Raw genomic sequence first — 27,254 nt, forward strand, 5'->3', positions numbered from 1 at the left:
TATTCGTGTTTCTTGTTTCTGTACGTGTGTGTTGACGATTTAATTAAAAGGATGGTAATAACCGTCAGTACTGTGCATTGACGGTATAAGTAGTAGGTCCTATGGAGGTAGGGTCGTACTATTGACCGTCAATACACGTGTTGACGGTTATTGATGATAAGGGGTGCGTATTCGCGGTCGGAACCAATAACTGTTTCGTTTGAAAACTTGTCACTTTTGCACTTGTGACTTTGGTGTTCGGTTGTCCGTGAAATTTTGTACAATGTGTTCGTGTTGACGTGGCGAATGGTTTGACAGCTATTTTTGCAGAAACAAGCCAACGAAATAACAACTATTCCAAAGATTATTGACGGTTGAAGGTAAGTCTCAAGAAATAAAACCTGCATATGCTCGTAATGGTTATTTATAATTTGAAAATGAAAGTGCAAAAGAACATTTGTTGTAGCCTATTTCACTTGGCCTGCCCTCTCCCTGACTAAGTAATGAAATGATACTTTAACTTTATTTAGTGAATTGAACTTTCTTTGAACAGTTGATGAAGGGAGGTTCGTGAAATGTGTGAAGATGTTGTTTGGTTGAGTTCAACAACATTCATGACATGACATTGCTTTCTAAAACTTGAAAGTAACAAAATGACTGTTTGCTGAAGAAGTAAAGCAAACGACTTGAATTTGTGTTGTCGTTGTTTTGGATAACTTTCTGTATGGCGCCACCACTTTATCACTCGTTTTTACAAAAAGGGATATCTCATTGAGGTAAATTAGATACTATATTATTTCATATTGAATGAAAAAGTGGTGGCGCCATACGGATCCTTTTCCGTTGTTTTTTTCCCAATCTCTTAGTCTTACAAAAAAGTTTGTCGGCTTACCTACTCAACTACTCCTAACTATTTTGGTTTTGTTCCGCCATCGTCTCCCGTATTGGGAAATGAAAGCGAAACGAAACCGAAATAGTTCTAGGGGTACTCATCTAAACATGCTAAATAAAGTAGGCCTAACGTCAATAGAACGTTCAGGATTGGTTGATTCTATTCTGAATTAGTATTATGCCCTCTTTTGCAAAACCCATTCATGGGCCTACCCCTATTAAAAAAACTATCTCTGAAAGCAAGGACACAAACAAAACTTAACAAGAGTAATTTCCAATATTGGCATGGATGTGGACTTTCTCCATTGAATGTCATGTTGGTGTAACTGTGTAAGTATCTTTAACAGGAGCAGTGCAAAATCCCAGCGACCTTATTCTCAAAATCTTTTGTGTGCGTGTGTGTATTCATTTTTATAACATCCCTTACCAATATTCTGTCTTTTCATTAGTTTAGAGAGCGTCACATGGTATGTCTTAGTTTTGCTAGACGACGGCCGTGTGATAGTGCAGCGGTTTGCTGTGCGCTAGTCCGAAAGACTAGCACACGGCGTGCAGTACCCAGACGTCCGTTGCGTGTACGAGGATTATAAATTAATAGTCTGTAACCATTTCGGATTACATGACACTACATGCAGCACAGTAAAAGTTTTCGCAATTTGTATTCGCGTTGTCCGTGGATTGAAGCATTCAGGTCTGTAACTTAATAGTACAGTATTTAGAAATGTTTGGGGTGTTATAAAACAAATATTGACGCCTTTCACTCGTGCAATGGTTAAAACTATGACTCCCTCGGTGCTCCCTGGACCGTTCTATTTTCCCTTGGCTTCGCCTCGGGAAAATAGAACGCTCAGGGGATCACCTCGGGAGTCATAGTTTTAACCATAGCACTCGAAGCAGTCAATATTTGTATAATAGCTCATAGTTTCACCCTTACTGCACCACCAAAATACAAACTCTGGGTGTGCAGAATCTTGAGCAAGGTATTGGAACATGTCTGCTTTTTCCCTTGCTACTCGAGTATCAAAAACCTTTCGCCTTTGTCAATGAGGTCAAGAATTTAAGAAACTTTGTTTTGGAGTCGGAGATCTCGGAAGAGAATATCAAAGATGGGTGTAGATTGTTTCATCTTTAATCCTACGCTAGATTTAGGAGAACCATGATGATAGGAGGTTTGACTATGTAGTATAGGCCTACGTTTTGACAAAATATGACAGCTGTTGAGGCTCAATAATGAGTCATTTCTGTGCTTGGATGGAATTTTCTTATTTCCTTTTTCCATGCAGGTTTGAAGTATATTTCACTTGAACAACTTTAATTTTTAGATTTATTGCAGAAGTTGCAAAATTTGCAGTATGGCTATATTTGGTGGGGGGGGGGGGAAGGTGTCTGATCTAGCGATAATGCTTATTTTAGCTTTCTAGACATTTAAATCAAGAGGAAGGGCATAACATACTCAATACACTTCCACATTCATATTCTCCATGGTCATTGGGCCGTGTAATCACGTTTTTAAAAAAGTTTCAAACGAAAATTAGATGCAGCTGCGACCCAGCTTTACTTAGCAACCCCACCGACGGAGGTACAAATGAAGCCCAAATACGAGCCAGCTAAGTACACAGGTACAGGTAAATTCTAACAGGATTATGAAAATAAACCTATGTTATATTTAATGAGTACTGCTTATAAATCTTTTTTTTCTACATCTGTTCGAATAATGGAATATCGCAGCTACTTATTAGCTTTGAGCTTGCGATCGAAGAATTATATTTTGCATGTGTTTAGGCCTCCTTTTGCCCCCTCTCAAATGTTGTACAGACGAACAAATTCTCTACTGGAATTATATAGTGCACATTCTTTTTATGTACATGTATTATTGTAGTTTTCTATGGAAAATCTCCGTTAGAGTTGGCCTAGTAGTATTTGTTTAAAGCAGCCCTCTGCAAAAAATACAGCCCTCTTAATAAAGCCAATTCCCACCTTTTTTAAAAGTCATCATAATGCATTTTCAATAAAATTTTGTAAAATTGTCTACAGAAACAAATCAATATTATCTATCATGTTAGTGTACATGTACAGCACCAATACCAAAATAACTTATTTTTAAATTAACAGATTTGTGGTAAAATGAAGACTTGTAGCATTGGAATCCCTGGTGCAGGTAAAAAAAAAAAAGAAGTTTTTCTCATATGCAGGGGTGACTGTTAAAGGAACACGTTGCCTTGGATCGGTCGAGTTGGTCTTTGAAAAGCGTTTGTAACCGTTTTTTATAAAATGCATATGGGTAGAAAGATGTTGTAAAAGTAGAATACAATGATCCACACAAACATGCCTCGAAATTGCGTGGTTTTCCGTTTACCTCGTCGACTAACACGTCGGTGATTTATGGGGGTCAAAATTTTGACTCCCATAAATGGCCGAACGTGTTAGTTCGCATAGTAGAAGGAAAACCACGCAATTTCGAGGCAAACTTGTGTGGATCATTGTATTCTACTTTTACAACATCTTTCTACCCATATGCATTTTATAAAAAACGGTTACAAACGCTTTTGTTTTGACCAACTCGTCCGATCCAAGGCAACGTGTTCCTTTAAGCTCCATTGATTTCCATCGAGCAAGGTACACATTATGCAAAGCAACATAACATTACACTAACAGTCATAACCAAAACATCTATGTCAGCACCATAGACATCACCATAAAAATTGCTTCATAAAAAAGTGCTATGTTAATTGAGAGTATTAATTTAGGATTGCACAAATGAGAGATAAGCCCGACATCCGCAATCTTAACTGGCAACGCCTATGAGACATTTAACATAATTTTTATATTTCCCTTGCTCTAAGTAACATTTATTTACAATTTGTTTTATGTTAATTAATTCCTTGAAATGGCTATTTTGTTATCTTGTGTAAATGCTTGCTGACTGAATAAAATAAAAAAATAAAAATACCCCAAAACAAAACAATAACTAGTACATCATTCTTAAAAGAGACACAGCAGTCATTAAAAAACACATGTAACTTTGACTGTCTGTGAGACTATCGTATGTAAAATGTAAAATCCCTAAAACATTTACACCTCCAACCATGTCCACTTGCAATCCATGTTTAAATTCAGGGGTACATCATGCACCCCTTCCCCCCCCCCAAAAAAAAAACCCACTCAATCTAATACAGCCTAGGCCTATCCTTGATTCAACTATTGTCACGCATCCATCCATGGCATATCATGCATACATCGTTCAACCCTTACAATCCAACTCCGTGGGGGGAAATGCACACTTTGATTTCCCAAAATTTTACATAAAATATATTGCTCGATATTAAACAATCCCCCCCCCCCCCATTTTCGTGCTAAAAAACTGGTTTTAGATTGGCCTAATTCATGTAAATAAATAACGTTGTTAATCAAGTTCTGGGTGTTACTTTAATAATAAGAACTTGGGTAATCAGGTTGGCTCAGTGATTTCTGTCTCTGCATTTCATCGGTGTGGACCTCGGTTCGATACCCACGACTGAAGCCTTCCATGTTGATTGAGCTTATCAGTCCCTACTGCTTGGGGTAATCCCTATTAGGGTTTTACCTCCCACGTCTAAAACTGAAATTTTTTCATTGTCTTCTCTACAAAAAAAGTTGGTGTGATTTTTCCATTGGGATGCTTTGGAGACTATAAAATTCACATCCAGAACCTGTACTTGACAACCCACACAAAGCATGCTGAAATCACCGTAAAGAAACAAACAGTGTCAGAACATAGTCAGAACACTGCCTATGTCGCTTATGCATGATAACATATGTATGCATCAAATAGGGAGCAAGTCTCCAGTCTCTCCAATGAGCAAATTTGTTTTCCCTCTTTTTTTTCTGGGGGTGACATCATAACGTGTATTGCTACTTTTGGAAAGGCTGTCTGCATGCGCAAATGTTCAGTGTTTCGCTCAAATCAAAAACCAATTTTCAGTACCTCTTGATCTAGCTAGCGATCATCTCCGAATCTGGCCATATATTTGTAGCTAATTTGTAGCTAATCTGTCAATTTCTGCAAATCTAGCTTACACCCTAACTGATTGATTGTATTTTCCTTTCCACTTACTCCAGAAACCAAGGTATTGGCAAGATGGCAGAACTTGACAGCGATGATGCCTTTCACAGTGCAGATGAAGAAAGTAAAACAGTAGACAGTGCCCCACCTTCAAGTGACCAAGGAGGAAAATCTACATCACAATCAAATCCATCTACTGCAAGTGCTTCAAATACTGCAACTTCCAAGAAGGAACCTCAAAACACTGGAAAGTCTAAGAAATCAAAAGGAAAGAAGGGGAAGAAAAAACAAACATCTGTACAAGAAGGTAAAGAGGCCAAAAGTGAAGTTTCTAAACCAGTTAGTCCAGCTGTCTCTGTTGAGACTTCACCGGAGAAGCCTACACTGCCAAAACAGGAGGAAACTCAGACAGAAACAGATAACAAGGAACAATCAAAACCCTCTGAAGAAACAATGAGTGAGGAAACAAAAACAGAAACAGTAGAGAGTGAATCTCGGACCATTGATGACAGTAAACCCCCAGCTGTCAAAGAAACCATAACAGAAAGTTCTGAACAACACAAAGTACAATCTGCCAATTTGGAAGAGCAAGCTGATGAAGATCAGTCAAGAGAGGACATTAAATCACAGCAAGATGCTAAACAAGAAGATGCTGAAGATGCTCAAATGAGAACAGATACTGAAGATTTGCAAGAAGAGAATGATGGTTCTCAGGAAAATGAAAAGAAATTATTAGAGTCAGGAGATCAGATTGAAAGAAATGTTGAGGATGTTCCTTTATCATCTGATAAAACGGTGAAATCTGATGAAACAGCAGCAGGCAGTTCTTCTGAAGAGGCTGAGGTATCTATGGCAGGAGCTTTAAGTAGGCTGACTGGAGAGAAACCAGATGAGAAGAAATCCAGTGGAGGTTGGGGATGGGGAGGATGGGGCTCATCTCTTGTCTCATCAGTCTCTAAAGTTGGTATGTGTCACACATATATTATTATAATGACCAAATGTTATTTTGTGCAAATTTTATTTGTTTTATCTCTATATAGAAAGGTTTGCTGTAACACCATGTAATGACTATCTCTAATGAGTTGGGTGGTTCTGAAAAGAACCGTTGGTTTCAACTTGACGTTTCGCTCAGTATGCTCTGATCGTCTTCTGGAAAAAGTTTCATTATCTCGTTCAAGCGCTGACCGGTTGTTAGCGATCGGTTTAAATCCCTTTAAAAAAATAATAGTTGTGTAAAAAAAAAAATCAAGATCGCATAACCACACAGTTTAAAGAACGGGAAAAAGGACTATTGAGGGGGCTATTGTGATCTCAAAAACAATTTATATAGCCATATTATCAATTTATTGCTAAAATAAATGGTGCATGAAAGGGTTAATATTGCAAAAAAACATGCTAAGATTTTGTATTTTTTTCTTCATCAAATGTTACTTTTTGTAAACGAGCTTGATGTTTATTTGGAGAAAGATTAGAGGAGGTGGAGGGGTTTTCATCTAAAAGGGATCAGTATACAAAAGTCGTGTTTGGTCTAAGCTGAATATCTGTTGAATTACATTTGTTTATCTCCTTTGCTGATCGCCTTTTTATGTAAATACTTGCACTTGGATCGCACTGCATCGCTGGATATCCGGGACAGCAAGTTTTGCTTTCAAGAAAAGACACTTTACACAAATGTAAGTTACTGTAGCTCTTAACTGGAAAATGTAGTGATTTTGAAACTCTTTTTACCAGGTCACAGCCTGAGCTCAGTTATTGAGAATGTTGAAACATCTCTTGGTGTGCCTAAACCAGAAACATTGTCAGAACAAGAACTGAAAGAACAGCAATTTGTTGTAAAGTCTGAAGGAGAAGGAGACAAGAATGAAGAGGAGACAGTAGATGAAGAGAAGAAAGAAGATGGAGAAATGAAAGATCAGAATGAAGATGTTAAACAACAAGGTATGATAATTATAAAACATTAGCAGCTTCTTATAGCACTCATATCCGTCACTCAGTGATGCTTAATGCACTTCAACTTTCAGTATTTCTTGCAAGGTGTGTGAGACTACATTTGAATTATGAGGCTAACTCCTTTAACATCTATGGTGCTAAAGCACAGGGTGCTGTGGCGCAATATGCAGCCAATCAAACCAGAAACACAGGGGCAAACCCCTTCTTTTTTCGATAAGTGCACTGGGTTCTTTTACGTACGTTACACTTTAAAAGCACCAACAATGAGCATGTCATGGTTGAGCAGTATATTAATAATGATCATAACCAGTTTTTGTGAAGCATTTTTCCCACCCAAAGGGCGTCTCAAAGCGCTTCCAACATTATTACTCCAGGGGTGGATTTCACAAAGAGTTAAGACATGTCTTATCTCTACTTAGGATGAGTTATGGAAAGGTTTGCGGTAACACCATGTAATGACTATCTCTAATGAGTTGGGGTGGTTCTGAAAAGAACCGTTGGTTTCAACTCGACGTTTCGATCAGTATGCTCAGAAGACGATCAGAGCATACTGATGGAAACATCGAGTTGAAACCAACGGTTCTTTTCAGAACCACCCACACTCATTAGAGATAGTCATTACATGGTGTTACCGCAAACCTTTCCATATCGTATTTCCACCATGCAAAGTTTCAAATCCTACTTAGGATGAGTTACTCGTCCTAACTTAGAACTAGCCGTGCCTTTTTAATATCTCCTAGGACTAGTCCTAAGTTAGGACTAGTCCTATCTCTTTGTGAAATCAAACCCTGGTCACTGGGGCTTAAATCATTCCTTAAACCATCTCAGCAACCTAGGGAGTACAAAAGCCTGTGCAACAAATATGCGCTACTTGGCTACATCCAGTACAAGAACCATCTCTGCCTTTACAGGTACCCATTTAACTATGGGTGGAGAGAAGCATTAAGTGTCTTGCTCAGGGACGCAAGTGTCACGACTCCCAAACCCACACTCTGCTGAACAGAATCACAAGAGCTTGAGTTTGGTGCTCTTATTTGCTCGGCCACGACACCCTACTTCAAACTTAAGTTCTAGTGCCTCATCATCAGGGTTGAGTGTTTGAATCCTGGTCATGACATTTGGTCGTGTTCTTGAGCAAGATACTCTTCTATAATTGCTTCTTTTTATCTAGGGGTAAATGGGTACCTGTTAGGGCGGAGATGGGCGGAGATGGATCTTTTAATGACACAGGGAGCTGTGATGCTTTAAAGAATTATCTATTTGGACTTGTAACTTCAAATTTATTCAGCAAATATTATAAACCGCATGGGAAACTGACTGTGTAAATTTTAAATGATTTGGGATTGAACAACGAAAAATTGACCAGAGTGGAACTCGGACCAACGACTAGCAATCCAAACAAACATTGGGCTTGATAGCTCAGTTGGTAGACCGCCGGCTCGTTAATCCAGATGTCTTAAGTTCGAGTCCAACTTTAGTAAATTTTTCTTTGTTAAACCCCAAATCATTTAAAATTTACTCAACCAAGTTTTCTGATGCAGCGTAATATAGAAAATCAGAAATTGCATTCTTCATTGCTTAAAGATGATTGAAGCCTATCAATTAATTTCAATTAAAATTGTGGCATAATAATGTTTGTTTCATATACTGCTTCCTCATTTGTTACACAACAGCATGTTTTTTCTACTGATGGGTGATTTCTACTGATGTGTTTTAATGTTTATTTTCTAATTAGTGAACTTCATTATTTGAACAGAAGGCGAGATTGTTGAAGGCCAGTCAGAGGCACACTCTTCATCTAGTGTGAAGGGATTCTTCTCATTTGGAGCTTCAGCTATAACCAATGTTGTTGGTAAGACAGTTACTGGAGGCTTAGATGCTTTAGAGACCATCGGACGTAAAACGATGGATGTACTCCAGGAGGGAGATAGTGAAGCAATAAGGAGGCAGGGAAATGCTGGTGGAGAAAGGGGAAGGTTGTCAGAGGTAAGTTGGTTACATCCTGGGCCTAATTTGATGGTTCTGCTTACCATAAGCAAAGAATCAATGCTAACGCTTATTAGTTCCCATCCCGTTCATTATCCCCCGTTCGCGCACTTGTACGCGTTTTTGCAATATTTTTTAGTTGTGCAAATGCCTGTACTGGGGGTCCCGCTAGACAGGTAAACTGGGCAGTTAGAACACCTGAATACCTGCTACACATAAATTTGCACTGTTGATGATCTGATCATAGTGCAAGAGGGTGATTCGTAACACAAGGACCACGTGACGACAGTAAAGTTGCGATGACATCATCAGATCACACCGAGAAATCAGTGTAACAAAAGAGGTGTAGATGCCGCAAGGTTTAAAATAAAATTAATGTCCCAATGCCAAAACTTTTAAGGGGTGTTTTATTCAGTTTATTGAACTACAAAGAAAGTAATGTGTTTGTTGGGGGGGGTACCAAAAGAGGTGTAGATGCCGCTAGGTTTGAATGAAAAATTAATGTCCCCGTTTGTAAAATTTTAAGGCATGTTTTATTCAGTTTGTCATAATTTAATTGAGGATGGATGCATGTCCTGAGAAAATGGAGCTGCTTGTTAGGTGCCGCTCCCCCGTCCCCCTACGAGGTCTTTGATTGCTGGTCCAAACCTTCTATAGTAAGCATAAATAACCGTCAACTGGCTTTACAGATAATGTCAACATGTCCCATTTCAGGTTTTGGCCACCTTAATTAATAGCAAGTATTTTGAGGACTTCACTTGAAGTGGCTCACAGGGAATGGAGTAATGTCCATAGAAAAACATTTTTCTGGGTTTATAAGCATATTGTTTTCTGATGCCCATAAATCATGACGCTCAACTCGTGGATGAGTGTTTAGCTCGTTATTTAACGCCAAGTTTTAATTTCAGATATTACGAGATGCCAAGAAGGAAGCTGAGACAGTTGCCCTTTTGGAAGAGGAAGAAAAAGAGCGACAGAGGGCGCACTTTGGATTCCTTTTTGATCAGTTCCAGGGTAAGACCATAGTTTATACAAAATTACACTGGAGTTTTTTTCATATCTGGTTTAAAGACATTTCTTGAAGTTAGTTTGTGAAATATTCATGTCATAAGCCACAATTGTTGTTAGATGTCAGAATACAGACCACCATGTAATCTGTGACATCACATGTTTACAAAAGAGCTAGAGAGTCTGGATTTCCTGCAAGTATGATTTGTACAAAACTTCAAATAAGATATTTTACGGAGACTGCACTCTCTGATTTTTATCAACTTTGATAGGAAGAAAGTTAGCTCATCTCCAATCCTGTTCAGCTTTTGTTTGGATAATTCTTGAATTTATGTTGAATTAATGACACAAGATATACAATTTTCCATGCGACCAGTATCTTGCCTGGTATGTACAAGTCACTCATTTTGTAATCAAGTACATGTTCTATAATTGTTTCAGTTTCTGTTAAGTTTGATATTCTGAAAAGGTCGGTGATAAGTTTTACTTTTATACAGAGTACAATTTCTGAGTGAAGTCAAAGACAGTTAAGAAATCTTCTTTATATTGTTGCTGTTTGCTGTACCACATCCTTAGTTTGAATTCCTGTCAACCTTGGTCCATCTTTGATGTTTATTTGATCTGTGTTGGAGACATCCAAGCCCTTTGCTCTTTATGGAAAAGGAGCTATATAATGCCAGCTTATTATTATTATCATTGTTAGAATGCTGTCTTTATTCCACTGTTCAGGTCTGGCACACCTTGAAGCACTAGAGATGATTAGTAATCAGAGTGAAAGTAAAGTTCAAGGGTCATTGAGTACGCTCAGTGGTGATAACCTTCAGAGTTTGAAGACTGAATTAATTGAGATCAGGGATGCATTCCAGTTGGAGGATCTGGAGTCAGAGGACCAGCCGGGTGAGTACCTTGACAGATAATACTAATGATGTTGTCATGACAGATAGTACTGATGATGTTGTCATGACAGATAGTACTTATGATGTTGTCATGACAGATAGTACTTATGATGTTGTCATGATAGATAGCACTAATGATGTTGTCATGACAGTTAGTACTTATGATGTTGTCATGACAGATAGTATGATATAACACCCAAGCAGATTCTTGCAGTTTGATTGGAGGATTGTCAGTATTGTGATTGGAAATAAGGGACAATTGCATGTTATTTCATTAATTGTGCATTTTTCATTCCATTCATCATGCATTTTTCCATTCATTTGATATGTGCGTACCACATCACTGCCTGCACGTGTCTTTGATAATGCAGCAGTACAGTTTGCAAGGCACATATTACATTAAGGCGGCCAAAATACGCAGCAGTACAGAACGCACGTCATCACTATTGACCCCAAACAAGCCGTACCCAAAAAGGAAATGGGTGTAATGTCACAATTAAATATTGTTCATTTGTTTTTTTTTAAAGTTGTATCCTCCAATCAAAATGACCAAAGTCTACTTGGATGTTACATATTAAAGCAAATAATTAATGTTTTCCATTCGTGCAACAGTGAGAATATTTTCATCCTTTGAAAGATGGAATGTTCCATTAAACTCTGCTCTGCCTCATTGAAAGGAACATCCGTCTTTCAACTCATGAAAATGTTGGAACCATTGCACTCATTGATATTCCTTATTTGTATTTCATTGCTGTTATAGTTCCATTGATGGTGACAGATAGTACCCCAAGAATTACTTTCGTTATTAAATTATTTTGCTGCTAAATGCTTTATTGAGAAATAAATCTTTGAAGGAAATGTTTTAAACAATTCTGACGAGTTTAAGCTTCTGATTAAGAAGACATAATATTTTGAGATACTGAAAGGAAAATGTTAGATTTACAGATAATAAAGTCTTTATGATTAGTGTTTATTCTGATATTTGACTTTGACATGATTTGTTCTTCTTAATGGACTGATTTACAGAAGGGAGTGAGCAAGACTTTGTGAATGCAATAACTGAACATCTGTTTGGTGTGACTATAGCATCTACTCCCGACAAACTACAACGGGTAAGATCCTTCACTCCAAACATCAAATGTCATTAAACCTCAATTCATAAATACCTCAGACAGTTTCCTATTGGTGGAGAGCACGTCACGTGGGTGTGTATAAACCTTTATTTATGACCAGTAGAAATTTATGAAACGTAAGCGTGACACGCGAGCTTGCACCTGTTCTTATAAGACAGTTTCTTTATTCCTATTGGTCGAGAGCAATGGCTGAAACAGTTGTGCCACATCACGTGATATGCGCGACGCGCACAGCATTCCCTTATAAGGAGTTGTTTACCCGAGGGCGGCGGAGGGCGTTACCATTTCATATAGCTGGAGGGGTGTTGTGTTGACAGAAATCATTCCAACAATTAAAAATTTTGCATTTATTTTGACCAAAAAGTGTTAATTTTTCTGACTGACGGGTATTTATGAATGGGAATCAAAGTGTGTTGAATCGGTTTTCAACTCGTGGTTTAAACCCGCCGAGGCCTGGCCTCAACTTCGTCTCGGTAAAAATGTCAAAAACCAGGCCTCGTTGGGATTAAACCACTAGTTGAAAACCTCTTCACCACATATTGATTCCTTTAATCATAGAACAAGGAACAAGGAATATCATTTTCTCCTTATGCTCTCTGCAAATGTTACATATGTCTTTGAAAATGTTTGTTGTTTCTAGAGATGCTATTTTTTAATAGAATCAAAAGGTATGAATTTATTTGAGATGTTTGAACACTAGGTTGCAGCAGACGTGACTATTTGCCCTGAATGTTAGCATTCTGAATTGCAGTGGGAATAAAACCTAGTGAGTCTGCTTCCAATCAAAATCACCCAACGGTAGATTTTGATTGAATCTTATTCTCTGTGTCTAAAAAAATGCTGTTTTAATAAGACACTTGACATGGCTAGAATACTTGTAAGACACTTTCTCAAATTCAATAAGGAATTTAGCTGAACGCTTTGTAAATGTTTACTTGATTTTGTTTGTGTAAGCTTCATCTGGAGTATTTAATGTATATTATCAAGAAACACATTTATAATGTTGAATATTTTCCTTTAGGTCCAGAAGGCGGCTCATGATTGGTTAGCAGAATGCAAGTCAAAACAGGAAGCTGGTCAGAAACAAGAAATAAAGGTCAGTACTTGACTGTATTCTGTTCAAGCAAATTCTAGAAAAATCAAATATTTTAAACTTTTGGTGATTGGTAATTACTCAAAATAATTATGAGCATAAAAACTTACTTGGTAACAAGCAGAGAGCTGTTGATAGTATAACACATTGTGAGAAACGGCTCCCTCTGAAGTGACGTAGTTTTCAAGAAACACAGTTTTTGAGAAGCCCCTGAAGCCCCTTCTATGCTTCTGAAAGCACACAAATTTGTGCCTCAAGGGTGTTTTTTGTGTGTACATTATTCTCTTGTAACTTTGATGACCCATGAGCCCAAATTTCCACAAGTTTGTTATTTTATGCACATGTTGGCATTTACCAAGTGAGAATAATGGTCTTTGACAACTATCAAAGGTGTCCAGGGGTGGATTTCACAAAGAGTTAGGACTAGTCTTATCTCGAGTTAGGACCATTTACTCGTTCTAACTTAGGACTATTCATGCAATTGTATGTCTCCTAGGACTAGTCCTAAGTTAGGACTAGTCCTAACTGTTTGTGGAATTGACCCCTGTGCCTTTAAATCTATAAGAAATTGTCCAAGAGGCACACAGGGGAAACAAAATAGTAGAAGCCCACACCTGTAAGTGCCTTGTGTGTCTAGCAACTTTGATAAATAAATAAAAAATATGGCTTTGTATAGTTCCAGTCCTGCTAGTGAGTAAAAGGATATTGTATTAATTGCAAGTTTTGTGTTGCTGTGTGTTTAGGAGTTGCACATTAAAGCTATGGAGGTATTTGCTGAATTCACATCCAGAGTGATAGAGCAATTTCACAAGGCATCGGAGCTGATGCTTCTACCTCAGGATAAAGAACAAGGGAAGAGTTCTGTTCAACGAGCAACTAGCCTCTCAAAGTAAGAGATGGTTATTTCTAGGGTTGTACAAAGTCTATTATAGGGAATAGAAGTAAAGGTGGGCTGAATATAAGAGTTATAATTCTCTCAGAATTCAAAGGGAGAAAACTTACTTTTATAACAGAATTATTTAGTCTGCAATGCACTTGTTGGTTAGAAATAAATAAATAAATGTATTTCAACAAATTGCTCGGGCAAGTTTAATTTTCTGTGGTATCTGGAAATGCAGTTAGTATGGAAACATTGAAAGGCTATGAAAGGCACAGTTAAAACTATTGGCCCAAGTTGATGTCAAAACCATGACCGTGATGTCAAATGGATGCATTTTAGATAACAACTATAGAGGGAGCTATCCATGTCATTATTTCCGTATCTGTAACTTCCAATTATTCCCATTAAGTAAAAGCCAACTGTCTTTACAGGTTTTTTTTTTTGCTAGTATGGGAATGAGGCACTGCATGGTGAGGTACCAATATATATGTTGTTTGTGGTAAAACCATGTTTGTATCTTATAGATTATGTTTTTTTTTGAGAACTTGTCTTGCTTTATATTTTACTACAGCTGAGAAGATTCTACTACCGTGGTGGAACATAATATACCTAGGAAGTAGATACACACATGGTGTTAGCGCAAACCAAACAGATATTTTGGCTATTTCTGTGAAACAAACAACTTCATGTTTTGTTATTCAAATCAGATGTTTTGGTTTAGTAATGGTGTTAATGTTACTCATTATTGTTGATGTCCTTTTCTTAGGTTGACTAGTGTCCTAGCTGCAGAGGTCAGTAACTTGGCCAATAACTTTGGTGAATGTTTGAATCGGGAAGCAACCAATCAAGAGGATGAGAACTCAGAAGATGTTAATCCTCTCATCACAAACATCTACCTAGAGGTCAGTTCAATGTTCTTGACCTCTCTTTCTTTGTTCATACCCTAGCAACCCATATACAATATTCCTGTATGCGTCTTTTATTTTCACACCTCAGTTTTGTACTGGAAAAATAAGTCTTGAGGTGAGAGTATATTATTAACAACGCTGTATGCACACGTTCCTTTTTACATGATTATTTCAAAAAGGGAAAGAAAGCCAGAATTCCATAATTTTTATATCACCGTTATGTACACCTCCCAAAAAGTGTTACAACATTAACTTCTACTCAAGACAGGAATTGGCAGTTAACAGTACAAAACCCGTTGTTGTGGTGTAAACAAAAAATGCTGTGTGTGTACACTGATGTTTGAAAGTATCATGCTTAATCAGATTTTAAAGGATATGAGACCATTGAGTTTGAGGAATTTTGACTCCTACAATCCCGTCCAAAATACTTGGGCCTCCCCCTGTCCACTTCCCCTGACAATTAACATCCCCCAAGCTCAATGTTGACTGGAACGCAGAAGAAGACCATGCAACAATGAGAACCAACATTGAAATGGGGCAGGGGGGCCCAACGAGATATGGCTGGGATTGTAGTTCTGGGCATGTTACTCGAGTGGGATTCAAACCCACGAACCCACGACCCTTGCAATTCTAGAGCAGTGTCTTACCAACTAGACTACCAAGATTGCCCGGTAGCTAGAGGCAGTTCGAATCCAATGTTTTGGCAGCGGGTACCGCAACGATATATAATAGATGTCAATTTGCATCGAGGATAAAGAATACTAATTTTGGTTTTTACCCATACACCGATGTGTGTTTTAGCACTGTATACTCAGTACTTTCCCGAATCCTGTGAAAAAAAACATCACAGGCAGTGATTTGTTTTGTTTTTACTTATTTGTGTATGTATTTGACTTTTATAGGCATCTAATAGTACATCCTACATCCAGGATGCATTCCAGCTGGTCCTTCCAGTTCTTCAGATGGTTAGCATTGAGAGGAGACAAGAATCATTACTGGAGGCTACTTCATGAATCTAGAATGAGGCAAGGTAAGTGAATCACTCACAATCACGAAAGTAACAGGCTGGACCCAATTTCATAAAGCTGTTAAGCAGAAAATACTGCTCATCAAATTTATAAGCGGAGCAAAAAAATGGGTTGGGCACCAGTCACAACAATGAAAACTTTATGGATTTGGCTGTTAACCAGTTTCTGCTACCAGTTTCTGCTAAGCAATATTTCTCTGTGCTTAGCAATTTTGTTTGTGCTTACAGGCTTTTTGGAATTTGGCTCTGTAGTTTATACTGAATAGACCTGTCCCAAATAAATGCCATTAAAGGAGCCAGTTTGTAGCAGAGAAAAACTTCTTCAAGAATCTTTCTTTAGGAAATGATAAGGAGAGAGTGTGGATAGGCTAGATATAAAATGAATCTTTCAATGAAGGTTAGCCTCTGTTCAAATGACATCACAAGAGGATGAAGGCAGGATGAGTTTGTTGAGACCACACAGGTTCTTTTCAGAACAATCACTCCTCCCAAAAGAGTTGTATGCAAGGTTGCACCCGCAAGTTGACTACTATAATTGGTCTCTTAGAGGTCTCTCAGTGTTTCACTAAGGGAATAAATGGGGGTAGCGACGACTTCTTCAACTGCCGTTTAAAGCCGGCAGGGTCGGCGGCCGTGTGATAAAGGCCGCATGACAACGACCCTGCAAGGTTTTAAACGGACGTTTAAGAATGAGTCACTACTCTTTTTTTCTCATTCATAAATGCCCTTTTGTTAAAAAACGTTAAAAAATACAGTTGTAGACACTTTAACAATTGAAAATTCGAGGTTTGAAATATTTTTTCCCCAAAACTTTGTGAAGAATCTGTTCGATGTGCATGGGTTGTGTGTTAGATTATGCGCGCGCACGCTTAGATTACCCGCTGTTACTACAGCTATGAATTGCATTCCGCGTGATAATCTTGCGCCCCCGACACGCGGAAGCCAGCTTGTTATAAACAGCTCCAGCTGGTCATTATCAAAGGTTTAAACATCCCCACGCGCTCTCCACCAATAGGAGTAGAGAAACTGTCTGGGGTATTTATGAATAAACAATAAATTGCAAAAAACTAACTTGAAAGGTTCAAATTGCAAACAAATTTATTAACCATTTACACTAAAGTAGTATGTTAACTTTGGCATTACATAGCTATAGCAGTCTAGATGCTGTTGATAATAGCTTTGCTTCAATATAAATGAAGGACACAATGAGTGAGAGAAAACCTTGATGTTTGTAGAGGTTATATTTGACTGCAGTGTATAGTCACTAGCTTACAAATACAACATCTATAAACCATCACGCAACATTCAATTCGGAAATAAATACCATCTTCAAGAAAGAAAACTTGTCATCGCACCGGGGGAGATATCATTTTCCATTGCAGCACATCTCTTGAATCAGCTACCCCCTACACTTTAAAACCTCAAATAATATTCACTGATTCAAAAATCCTTATAAAACACATCTCATGTCAAAATGATAGTTCTTCTAAACTAAATTTGTCTTTTTGGTTCCTTTCCCTTTTGTTTTTCTCTTCTTTTTGTTACAGCGCTTTGGTGGATATTTTGCGCTTTAAGACTTCAATATTATTATTTTTATTATTATTACATAGTCAACTATGTTGTAAAAATTTGACATGATTGTCATCCCACAATGCATGAATAACCTCAATGTCTAGACATTCTTACTGGTTTGAAACTTTACTTCAACTCATTGAGTAAATCCAATACACATATGGAGCATTCATACTTCAGGAAATGAAAAGGCAAATTTTTTAAGGAGTAGTTTGCATGTCATTGTACATTTAAAAAAAAAAACGTCTAGGTTTTTAGAAGTATGATCATGTATGTGTTGTCAGAATAAATGCAGGATAAATAAGAGTACAAGTTTATAATGTATTAATCTAGTAAGTAATCTAATAAGTGGACTTACGCTATTTCTGTGATGTCACTCGGTTGATCAAAGTGTAGATTATTTTTTACAAATGTCACTTTTTTTTTAGAGTAGATTTGTTCAGCCTGAATATGACTGTCTTTCCAAATTGAAAGATAACATGAGTTGCAACAAAACAGAGCTAAAAAAAATTTCAATTTACAAAAACATTCTCCAGTTAAAAAAAAAACACTCCAGTAACACACTTGTAAACTGAGCAGACTTTTTACTCGATAGTGTTGCAAGCATTAAGTAAGCCTATCAATTTTGCAAATATAAAAGGTGACAAATCACTGTTTGACAAAGTACTTCAATTTAGATGAATGTTTACTTGTAGTTATGCATTGACTATGAATATGTACGCATGAGTAATTTTCAGAATCTACACTTATTATTAAGAAACCCATTTCAGTGAAAATATTATATATTCAATTGAATTCAGGGGAAATAGTTTAAGTCAGAGAATAGACTCTAAAGTGTTTGACTTGTACATTTCATGAATCAACACTTTCTCATCCATTCTCCTTAGCAGTATGACCTTTAAAACTGACAGATAGAAGTTAGTAGAATTACTGATTTTATATAACACCCAAGCAGATCCTTGCCATTTGATTGGAGGATTGTCCGTCACGTGATAGCAAATAAAAGTACCATTGCACGCTGAGTCACTCACCGTGGTTTTTCAGTCCATCCGAAACGTACCATTGCACGCTGCCAGCGTGCAATGGTACTTTTCGGATGGAACAAAAAAGCACTGCGTGCGCGTGTCTTTGGTAACGCAGCAGTGTACTGCAAGGCATTATTAGTATTCGGCTTCTACAATTAAAAATTGTAGGCCAACGCTGTTTGTTTTGAAAGTTGTATCTTTCAATCAAAATGACAAAGATCTACTTGGATGTTATATAAAACAAATAATGAATGTTTTTCATTCGTGCAATGGTGCGAATATGTTCATGAGCTGAAAGCTGGAATGTTCCATTCAACTCGGCTCTGCCTCGTTGAATAGAACATTCCATCTTTCAACTCATGAACATAATATTCAAACCATTGCACTCATAAACATTCATTATGTGTATACTAGCCACTTTGATTATATCCAAACTGTAATATCGGCAATTCACAAAAACACTCAAAATAGAAATATTATTTATTTATAGAATCCAGCTGAAAGCGAAACATGTGTCAGATATTTATTTTTTTGCATTAAAAGTAAATACAATTATAGGCCTATAAAATACATGAAAAGTAGTAGAAGTAGTGATGGAAATATTGAGAAGATTATTGAAATAAAACAGATCCCTTCACATAAGGATTTCTCATTTACTAGGTTATTTTTGAACTTTAGACAATAAAAATATTAAGTACTGAATATGGTTGGCTTCATGTGAGTTGCTTTCCCCAAAAGATTTCCTGATAAAATATACAATATCTATCATGTCAAGTTGATTAAAAGGCACCAGGTTCATTTGCATGACAGAAAAATTACTAAAATTACGACAGAAACAAACATGCAATTACACAGAGCGAAATTCAATAGCTTTGTTTGCTACAATTTTGTCTATTTTTTTATTCTGCTGTTAAAACACAGTTATAAATATCAAGAAAAAAAATCGCCCAGCGATATTAAAAATAGAATTTAGCAAAAGCACAGCTATGCCCATAAATACATTGCATTTACAAAGACATTTTAATGATCCCCAACAAAATGTTTTTATTTATAAAGCGGATTAATTTGTAAAAAAAACCAAACATTGAGAACTTAGTCCTTTGTGTTAGACGATGTTATTAAATCCACAATGTTGTATCTTGTTCTAATGTCTATGGCAAGATTCACAATATTTCCTGGATGGACACAGTAAACTATAGTCGGGACAAAAACCTTGTTATGCTCTTTGAGGAAAACAAACTTGTTCTCCTGAAACTTCAGCATTTGTAAAATATTGTGTGCAAAAGTTTAGTTGCTCCTAAGCATAGTTATTGAACTTTCTCACTGTACAATTGAAAAGCAAGCATTTTTAGCCAATATACAACAAGTAATATTTTGTATTAAAGCCTTGTGTTTCTAAAGTGTTTGTATTCTTTTTCAAAAATTACGCTGATAAACTCGAACCATTTCAGGCCTGTATTTCGTTTTTGAAATGGCAAGGGCACCACCTGTGGGGCATTTTCTCCTTGGTAAAGGGCACCCTATGAGGAAATTGTAAAGTAGTACTGGATAATTTCAAGGGCACCAAAGCAATGACCAGGGGGCGTAGTATCAGACCTATCATCTGGTGTTGACCTTAAAAAGGCCGTGTAATGATTAAACTGATAAAGGAAGTACAAACTGCAAAGGCCATCCTTACAATAAAGCTTGTTTGAGGTGCAGAGGATCCACTATCCACCCCGCCTTGGAGTGGATCTATAGGTGCTATTGTTGTAGGTGTTTCCTTTGGTGTTCCTGTGTTTGCTGCAGTGGGTGCTGCTGTAGGTGCTGCAGTTGGGGGAGCTGTGAACATAACCATAAATTATAAAGCTGCATGATGATTGTAATTGGCTGGCTGGCTGGCATAAGCTGTTGTAGGTAGATATGATGTTGAACTTGTTGGTTGCCTGCATTTACTGTTAGATGGCTTTGACTGACCATTGGCTGTTATTGGAACCCTGCATTTGCAGATGTAGATGATAGAAAGACGAGGTGGAAAAGGCAAGAGAAAGAGCATGTAGGCAAGGAGATATCAGGAAGATAAGCAATGACATGAAGAAGCAAGTGTTAAGGTTGCATAAATTATTTACAGATTTTGAATTGATAAGCAGCTTGAGCCTTTGACAGTTAGCTGGAAAGTTGAATCAATCAAAATGGACAATTCAACATAGCATGGATTCTATTTTTCAAAAAGATTGTTATTGCTGTGCATTTGCTCATAAGATTTGTTTTGCTGCAGCTCATTTTCCGAGAAAGGTCAAGTGAATGACTTGCCTTTAGTTCAGTGACATATTTTATTAGAAGCCAGATGAGATGGCAAGAATAACAGATACAATCAGTGTTGCAATAAATCCACTTTGGGAAACATTTGAACTTGCTACAGATTCAGTAGTCATTGGTATTGTTGTTGGTGGATCTATTATCAGGAAAATGTCATTGTGAAAGAAAAACAGGATGAGGTATTGAAGTGCACCCACGCAAGGAGACAGTAGGACAACATGATAAAGAAAGAACAACAAAAGACAAAATGAAAGCTTTATTCATTATCAAAATAATGCAGTAACTTATCAAAATAACGTGTTTTTTTTGTAATTATTCAACAATGAAGTGAAAATGCTGTGCATTGGAGATCAATTAGTCATCATTGAGTACATATGGGAGTGGACAGCACCAATTTATACATTGTGTGTTCATCTTATAATACTGAGCCTAGAGAAAGTCTAACAGTTATGAAGATTTAAATTCATGATATTAGTTGGAAGTACAGGATTTGTACAAAGAAACTACATATTAATCTGCTATTTTCTTTATATTGCAATAGTAAAGCAGTGTCTAACACATACAATTTTATCAAAGTACTCAAACTTTTGGGGCAAATCTTATTGCACATAGATTTGATGATAAACAACGGAAAAGTGCACGCCTGCATGCGCTTTGCATAACTCTCGGCCAACGAAAAAGATCAAAGATGGTGGCCAATGATGTCATGTGTAATCTATCTATAAAGTGACTATCACTTGACTCATGGGATTTTGTTATTATTCAATTCAATTCAATTTGTTTGTTTTGTATTCCATTGTTTGATCATTGTTCATTTCATTGTTCAATTGTGGGTGGTAAGTTTTGTATTCTGTATAAGGGTTTGTGATTCATCGGAATAGCAAGTATATTAGAGGCAGGTGGGAGATTGGGAGGCAAGATAGAAAAGCAACCTTAAAGGCACCGGACACTGTTGAAAATTACTAAAAATAATTACTACCATAAAAACTTACTTGGTGACAAGCAACGGAGAACTGTTAAAGTAGAAATCATTTTGAGAAACGGCTCCCTCTGAAGTAAATGTAGTTTTTGAGAAAGAGGTAATTTCTCACTTGAATATTTTAATGTAAAAGACTTAACACTTAAAGCTTTATTAAGCATCTAAAAGCACATACACTACAAAGAATCCAGCAATAAGGGTGTTTTTGTTTTTTGTTTTCTCTTGCACTTTTCACAGACTTGATGTGTATGTTGGGATACACCAAGTAAGAATACCGATCTTTGACAATTGCCAAAGGTGTCCAGTGCCTTTAAAGTACAGAATTTGTTGTTGTCTTGTTAAATAGCTTGTTTTATTTTTTAAATGCTTAAGCCAGACATACCTGCTACAGTAGCATTCCAGAATATCTGGAAGCCCTGATATGTTCCTCCACCTCTATCAGTAGTGAAGTACATCCAGACTGTATCATTGTAGACACTAAATGGACTCGGAGCTCCAAATCCATCAAAGAAGTACTGGTGAGGGGGGATATTATTCAATGCCAGAGAAAAGTAAGGGATTACAAGTCCTTCTCCAACGTACAGCTCATCAGCGTTTCTTTCAATTTGAAAAGTACTTGCAAATGTGAAGCGAATCTCTGTTGCTCGTGGGATGTAAATAAGATACAATGAGTCTTCACCATTTGTGTAGCCAGTTGTGAAATAGTTTGGAGATGAGAAGTTTCCTGTTTTGCATTGATCTCCGTAACATGTGTTAATAGTTTTGGTATCTGTAGGAAAAATCACCAAATGAACAAAATGAAAATGTATTCCTTACAATATACTCAGGAGACTTTCTTACCTAGATCTTAACTGAGAGCAAAACTCTAAAAACAAAATGTAAACTTGGACTTTCGTTCAATAACAAGTAGAACAAAACATAGTGATGTAGAGCTATAACTTATTGCAAGAAAATAACTAAAGACTTTTAGTTTTGTTTAAGGGTTATTTTGTCCGTTTATACAGTTGTGCCGAAAGAGTAAGAATTTTTCATTTTTGTGTGTTAAATACTATACTATGTGAATTTTGCATTGGGGATACGGAATAATATTTTTGGTTTTACCCTTACACAGATGTGTGATAGCACTGTATACTTAGTTTTTTTCCAAGTTCTGTAGAAAAAAAATCACAGGCATATGACTCATGTGGGATTCAAACCCACAACCTTTATAATTCTAGAGCAGTGTCATGGGTTCGAATCCCAGCCAAGTATTTTGCTTGTGATTTTTTCCACAGAATTGGGAAAGTACTGAATTTAGAGTGCTAACGCATCGGTATTAGGGTAAAACCAAAATAAATTGCATTTTATTATCATGAGCTCAGTGCTATAAGGTCCCTTACTGCACTTTCATATCTGTATCAATCAAAAGTGAATTAAAATCAGTATAATAAAATGCTGATAAATCAGAAGGGGAAACATATCACAATCAACAAATAAAAAATTTTCTTCCAAAATGAATGTTTCTCTTTGTCAAAAAGTAACTTTTGAAACCACATTTGATCAACAAACTTAATTTACCAGGTGTTTCAAATATTCCATTTGATGAAATCCATACAAAGAATAATGTGGATGAAAGATTGAGAATACATACTTGATGTTGCTTCACAGTTATAGCCCATATAGCCGGTCTGGGTACATTCACACACATAGTTAGGTAGACCAGGGACATCCCTCGTCAAACATCGTTCATTTCCAGGACATCTGTTAGTTTCACATTCTGAAAGTGACAAAGATTTCATTTTATAATCGGCCAATCCAAGGTGAAATATTTATTACATGTGATTATTTGGGTGTGACTGAGTTTGCTCCATTTATGACAAGGCAATAATTCCTAATAAACTGGGCCAATAAAGTATCTAAACACTTACAAATAGTCAGATTTATCGGAACCTGAATTAGTATGCGACAGAATAATTATTCATTTCTATTCACCGTTAATTTCTGCATATTTTGACACATCTTGTGTTGCGCTACGATGTTGTTTGGTGGATTTATGGGCACTTGAGTGGCTTAAGGTCGAATTTCAAAAGTTGCAAAAGCCCCTATTCACCCCAATTCCAGAAGGGAACTCACACAAGCCTCACACACAGACAAAATCAAGACAAAAGACACAAACCCGTTTCGTTTACTTGACCATGAAATTTATGGCCGTATCTTTAACTCTAAAACTGCTGATATCCTGTCCTCAATACTTGGTGTGTCCTCCATAACTGTTAACGGCATGAGTCGTCTTCTCATACTCCAAACGAGACATCTGATCTGTACCTGGTCAATCCCCTGCCATTTCCTGATCAGGATGCGTCGCAATCCCTTGAGAGTGGTGTCAGGCTTGATGGACTTGTTCACTTTCTTCTGCTGCAGAAGTCACACTCGGGCGGCCACTCCTTGGCAGGTTGTCCACATTTCCCTGAGCTTGGTAGCCATTCCACCATTTTACTGACCGTCGCTGGTGACGTTCCAACTTGATGAGCTGCAGCTCGAATCGACATACCGGCTTCTATCAAACCAACGATCCGTCCTCTTTCCTCTTTGGTCAGTTGAGCTATCTTTCCTGTTATCTTGAAACACCTTTCCCTGTCTTACCATAATCAGGGATTCTGGCTCTTAACCCATTTTGTTGTATGCCTCCCATCTTTGACCCCCTTTGCTTGGTTACTGACAATTATTGCTGATGTTCATCGCAACCAATTTAACCAAAACGCGACAAATCATTTATAAAGGGCGGGCAAAAGAAACGCTGATCTTACTCGTCACAATACAACGATTTAGCTTGAATAGGGGCTTTTGCAACTTTTGAAATTCGACCTTAAGCCACTCAAGTGCCCATAAATCCACCAAACAACATTGTAGCGCAACATAAGATGTGTCAAAATGTGCAGAAATTAACGGTGAATAGAAATGAATAATTATTTTTTGGCATACTATTTCAGGTTCCGATATATCTGACCATTTGTAAGTGTTTAGATACTTTATTGGCGCAGTTTATATTGTTTATTAAAACTATCACCGACTTAACAGAACAAGTTGGATCGGGCGAATTGGTCTATGAAAAGCCTTTAAAACCTATTGTTATAAAACTTGTTTTTAAAGTAGAATATAATGATGCACCCAAAAATGTCTGGAAATTGCATGGTTTTTCTTATACATCGTAAACTTACACAGCGCGCAATTTTGTTGATTCAAGTTTTTGATTCCTTAAAATGGTCGATCGTGTTAGTTCGCAAATTAAAAGGAAAACATTGCAATTTTGAGGCTTGTTTGTGTTGATCATTATATTCTTCTTTTAAAACATCTTTCTACCCTTTAAAGGCACTGGACACCTTTGGCAATTGGTCAAAGACCAGTATTCTCCCTTAATATATCCCAACATAGGCATAAAATACAAAATCTGTAAAAATGTGGGTTTAATTGGTCATCAAAGTTGGAAGAAAATAATGAAAGAAAGAAAACACTTGTTCCACAAATTTGTGTGCTTTCAGCTGCATAGTTAAAGGCTTCTGCTCAAGTATTTTATTATTTGAGTGAGAAATTATATCTTTCTCAAAAACTCTGTTACTTCAGAGGGAGCTGTTTCTAACAATGTTTATACCATCAACTGCTCTCCGTTGCTTTTTACCAAGTCAATTTGTATGCTAATATTTGTTTTTTGTCGATACCAAAATGTGTCCAGTGCCTTAAAATAATTCCACCATAATTGAAAGCAATCTTGTGTTCATTTGAATCAACAAAGCTAAATTGATAACAATATGACAAAGTAGTTTCTGATATGTGTGTGTTTTAAATTTGTTTTGTCTAACTAACAATATACAGTTATATCAAATTAAAGATGTATATTAAAATGTTAAGCCCAAACTAATCAAACTTATTGAAATATTAACACATTTGTAACGATACAGTTTTAAACACCACACAAAATTATTTTTTATTAAATTTCTCCACATACCTTCTCCATTAGCTCCAGCTACAAGCAATGCAAGCAGTAACGAAAATACGGCAACAGGTTTCATGGGATGCATATTGAAGACTCGTGCTCAAGCTTTCGATTTAGTCTTCTTATGAATATACTGTCTTGGTATTGGGTTCTGTCCTTTTGAACTGTAGTTAGGCCTTACTAGTCATGAGTGCGATAAACAATTTTTTCATCCAATCTTTGGCAAACTTCCGTGTGCTGTCCAAACAACCTCTTGGTGTTCTAGAACTAATTTTCTCAAATAAATCCAAGCTTTTATATCATAGGCATGACCCATTGTTGGTGTCCTCGATTTACAATATCATGGTTAAAAAAAACTCACGTCATCTGTTTTGATATGTAAATCAATAGAGTGAGGACCATACCTGTTTGTTTGAACCTACCTCGGGCATTGTTCATGACTCAGTCATTTTAATAATAATAGTTTTCAACCTTCACAGATGTTGGGTTTAATGTTGCGTGAGGTTTGTATGAATAGGCCCTGGCCGCCTTAGGGAGGGAAACCAAACCGGGATCTCCCTTACTGGTCCTAAAGTTTGTCTTTATTTTAGTTTATTTTGCGGAAATTCCTTTTCATAGGTGTACCTGTATGTAAGAAAAATTGAGTAGTCATGCATTAGATGTTGATGCTAGTGCCCATGTAAGGTAGTAGTGTACTAGTGTAATGCAAATGTGAATTTGTCATCAGGGTTAGGGATTTTTTGGGGTCGTTGATTGTTCAACATAGCTCTTGTTTTTTGTAAGAAATTGCCTTAAAAGGCCCTGTTCATGTGGTATGGCAAGAGGTTGGTTTAAAACAGGCATGCGATATATACTACAACTTTTTCAATTGAAACCTCAAAATATTGCTTCAAAACTTCCTTTGCACTGACATTTATTTTACAAAATGGAATAAATAACATTTTTTCCCCGAGGTCAATAATATGATCATGAACTGACAATTATGGGATTAGAGCTAGACCCTTTCCCCCATCCTTGAGGGTCAACTTTGAGGTTAGGCTATGGATGGTGACATGGACAAAACCATTGATTTTAACAGTTAGCCTTGAGAGCTTTTTGTGTTTATTATATTGGTCAGCTAAAGTCACCATTGGGGCTCAAGCAGGGTATAGTCACGGTCTACAATTGGGCTCAAGTGGGGTATATTGCACTGTCAACTTAAGTCACCATTGGGGCTCAAGCAGGGTATAGTCGCGGTCCATAATTGGGCCCAAGCAGGGTATATTGCACTGTCAACTAAAGTCACCATTGGGGCTCAAGCAGGGTATAGTCACGGTCCACAATTTGGCTCAAGTGGGGTATATTGCACTGTCAACTTAAGTCACCATTGGGGCTCAAGCAGGGTATAGTCGCGGTCCATAATTGGGCCCAAGCAGGGTATATTGCACTGTCAACTAAAGCCACCATAGACTGTGCAAGTCTCACACAAGTCTCGCGCATATTTGAACTTCCAGGACCATTGTGGTCCCAACCTTATGGAGTTTTACGTTGGGGAGATTTTGTTTCGTCCATTATTTAAGTTTAACGTAACTGATGACCATGAAAATTACATATGTTGTTAAAAATGTAATACTAATT

The 27,254-nt window shown here is 37.1% G+C and overlaps 2 protein-coding genes across 6 annotated transcripts; one reads left to right on the forward strand and one right to left on the reverse strand.

The window, feature by feature from the left end:
* The first annotated feature begins 228 nt into the window (after window positions 1–228).
* Window positions 229–19,472, forward strand: LOC139936660 (protein FAM114A2-like). 4 transcript variants are annotated; one of them, XM_071931526.1, is made up of 14 exons: window positions 235–359; window positions 2,983–3,071; window positions 3,458–3,486; window positions 4,969–5,876; window positions 6,644–6,850; window positions 8,619–8,848; window positions 9,757–9,862; window positions 10,586–10,753; window positions 11,779–11,864; window positions 12,907–12,981; window positions 13,722–13,867; window positions 14,625–14,760; window positions 15,669–15,796; window positions 17,341–19,472. In XM_071931526.1, the coding sequence occupies exons 4-13, from the start codon at window positions 4,988–4,990 to the stop codon at window positions 15,777–15,779; spliced, it is 2,154 nt and encodes a 717-aa protein (XP_071787627.1). In that variant the 5' UTR covers window positions 235–359; window positions 2,983–3,071; window positions 3,458–3,486; window positions 4,969–4,987; the 3' UTR covers window positions 15,780–15,796; window positions 17,341–19,472. The 4 variants fall into 4 exon arrangements, with proteins under 4 accessions (XP_071787625.1, XP_071787627.1, XP_071787626.1 ...); XM_071931525.1 differs by lacking the exon at window positions 3,458–3,486 and having other exon boundaries at window positions 2,983–3,028; XM_071931524.1 differs by lacking the exons at window positions 2,983–3,071; window positions 3,458–3,486 and having other exon boundaries at window positions 229–359.
* Window positions 19,473–19,606: 134 nt separating this feature from the next.
* LOC139936669 (fibropellin-3-like) lies at window positions 19,607–26,073 on the reverse strand. Of its 2 annotated transcripts, none has more exons than XM_071931538.1 (4): window positions 25,650–26,057; window positions 23,298–23,423; window positions 22,050–22,436; window positions 19,607–20,211 (listed from the first exon to the last, which is right to left on the reverse strand). In XM_071931538.1, the coding sequence occupies exons 1-4, from the start codon at window positions 25,720–25,722 to the stop codon at window positions 20,006–20,008; spliced, it is 792 nt and encodes a 263-aa protein (XP_071787639.1). In that variant the 5' UTR covers window positions 25,723–26,057; the 3' UTR covers window positions 19,607–20,005. The 2 variants fall into 2 exon arrangements, with proteins under 2 accessions (XP_071787639.1, XP_071787640.1); XM_071931539.1 differs by having other exon boundaries at window positions 20,096–20,824; window positions 25,650–26,073.
* Between the last annotated feature and the right edge of the window lie 1,181 nt (window positions 26,074–27,254).

Source organism: Asterias amurensis, chromosome 4, assembly GCF_032118995.1.
Source record: "Asterias amurensis chromosome 4, ASM3211899v1".
Taxonomy (NCBI): Eukaryota; Metazoa; Echinodermata; class Asteroidea; order Forcipulatida; family Asteriidae; genus Asterias; species Asterias amurensis.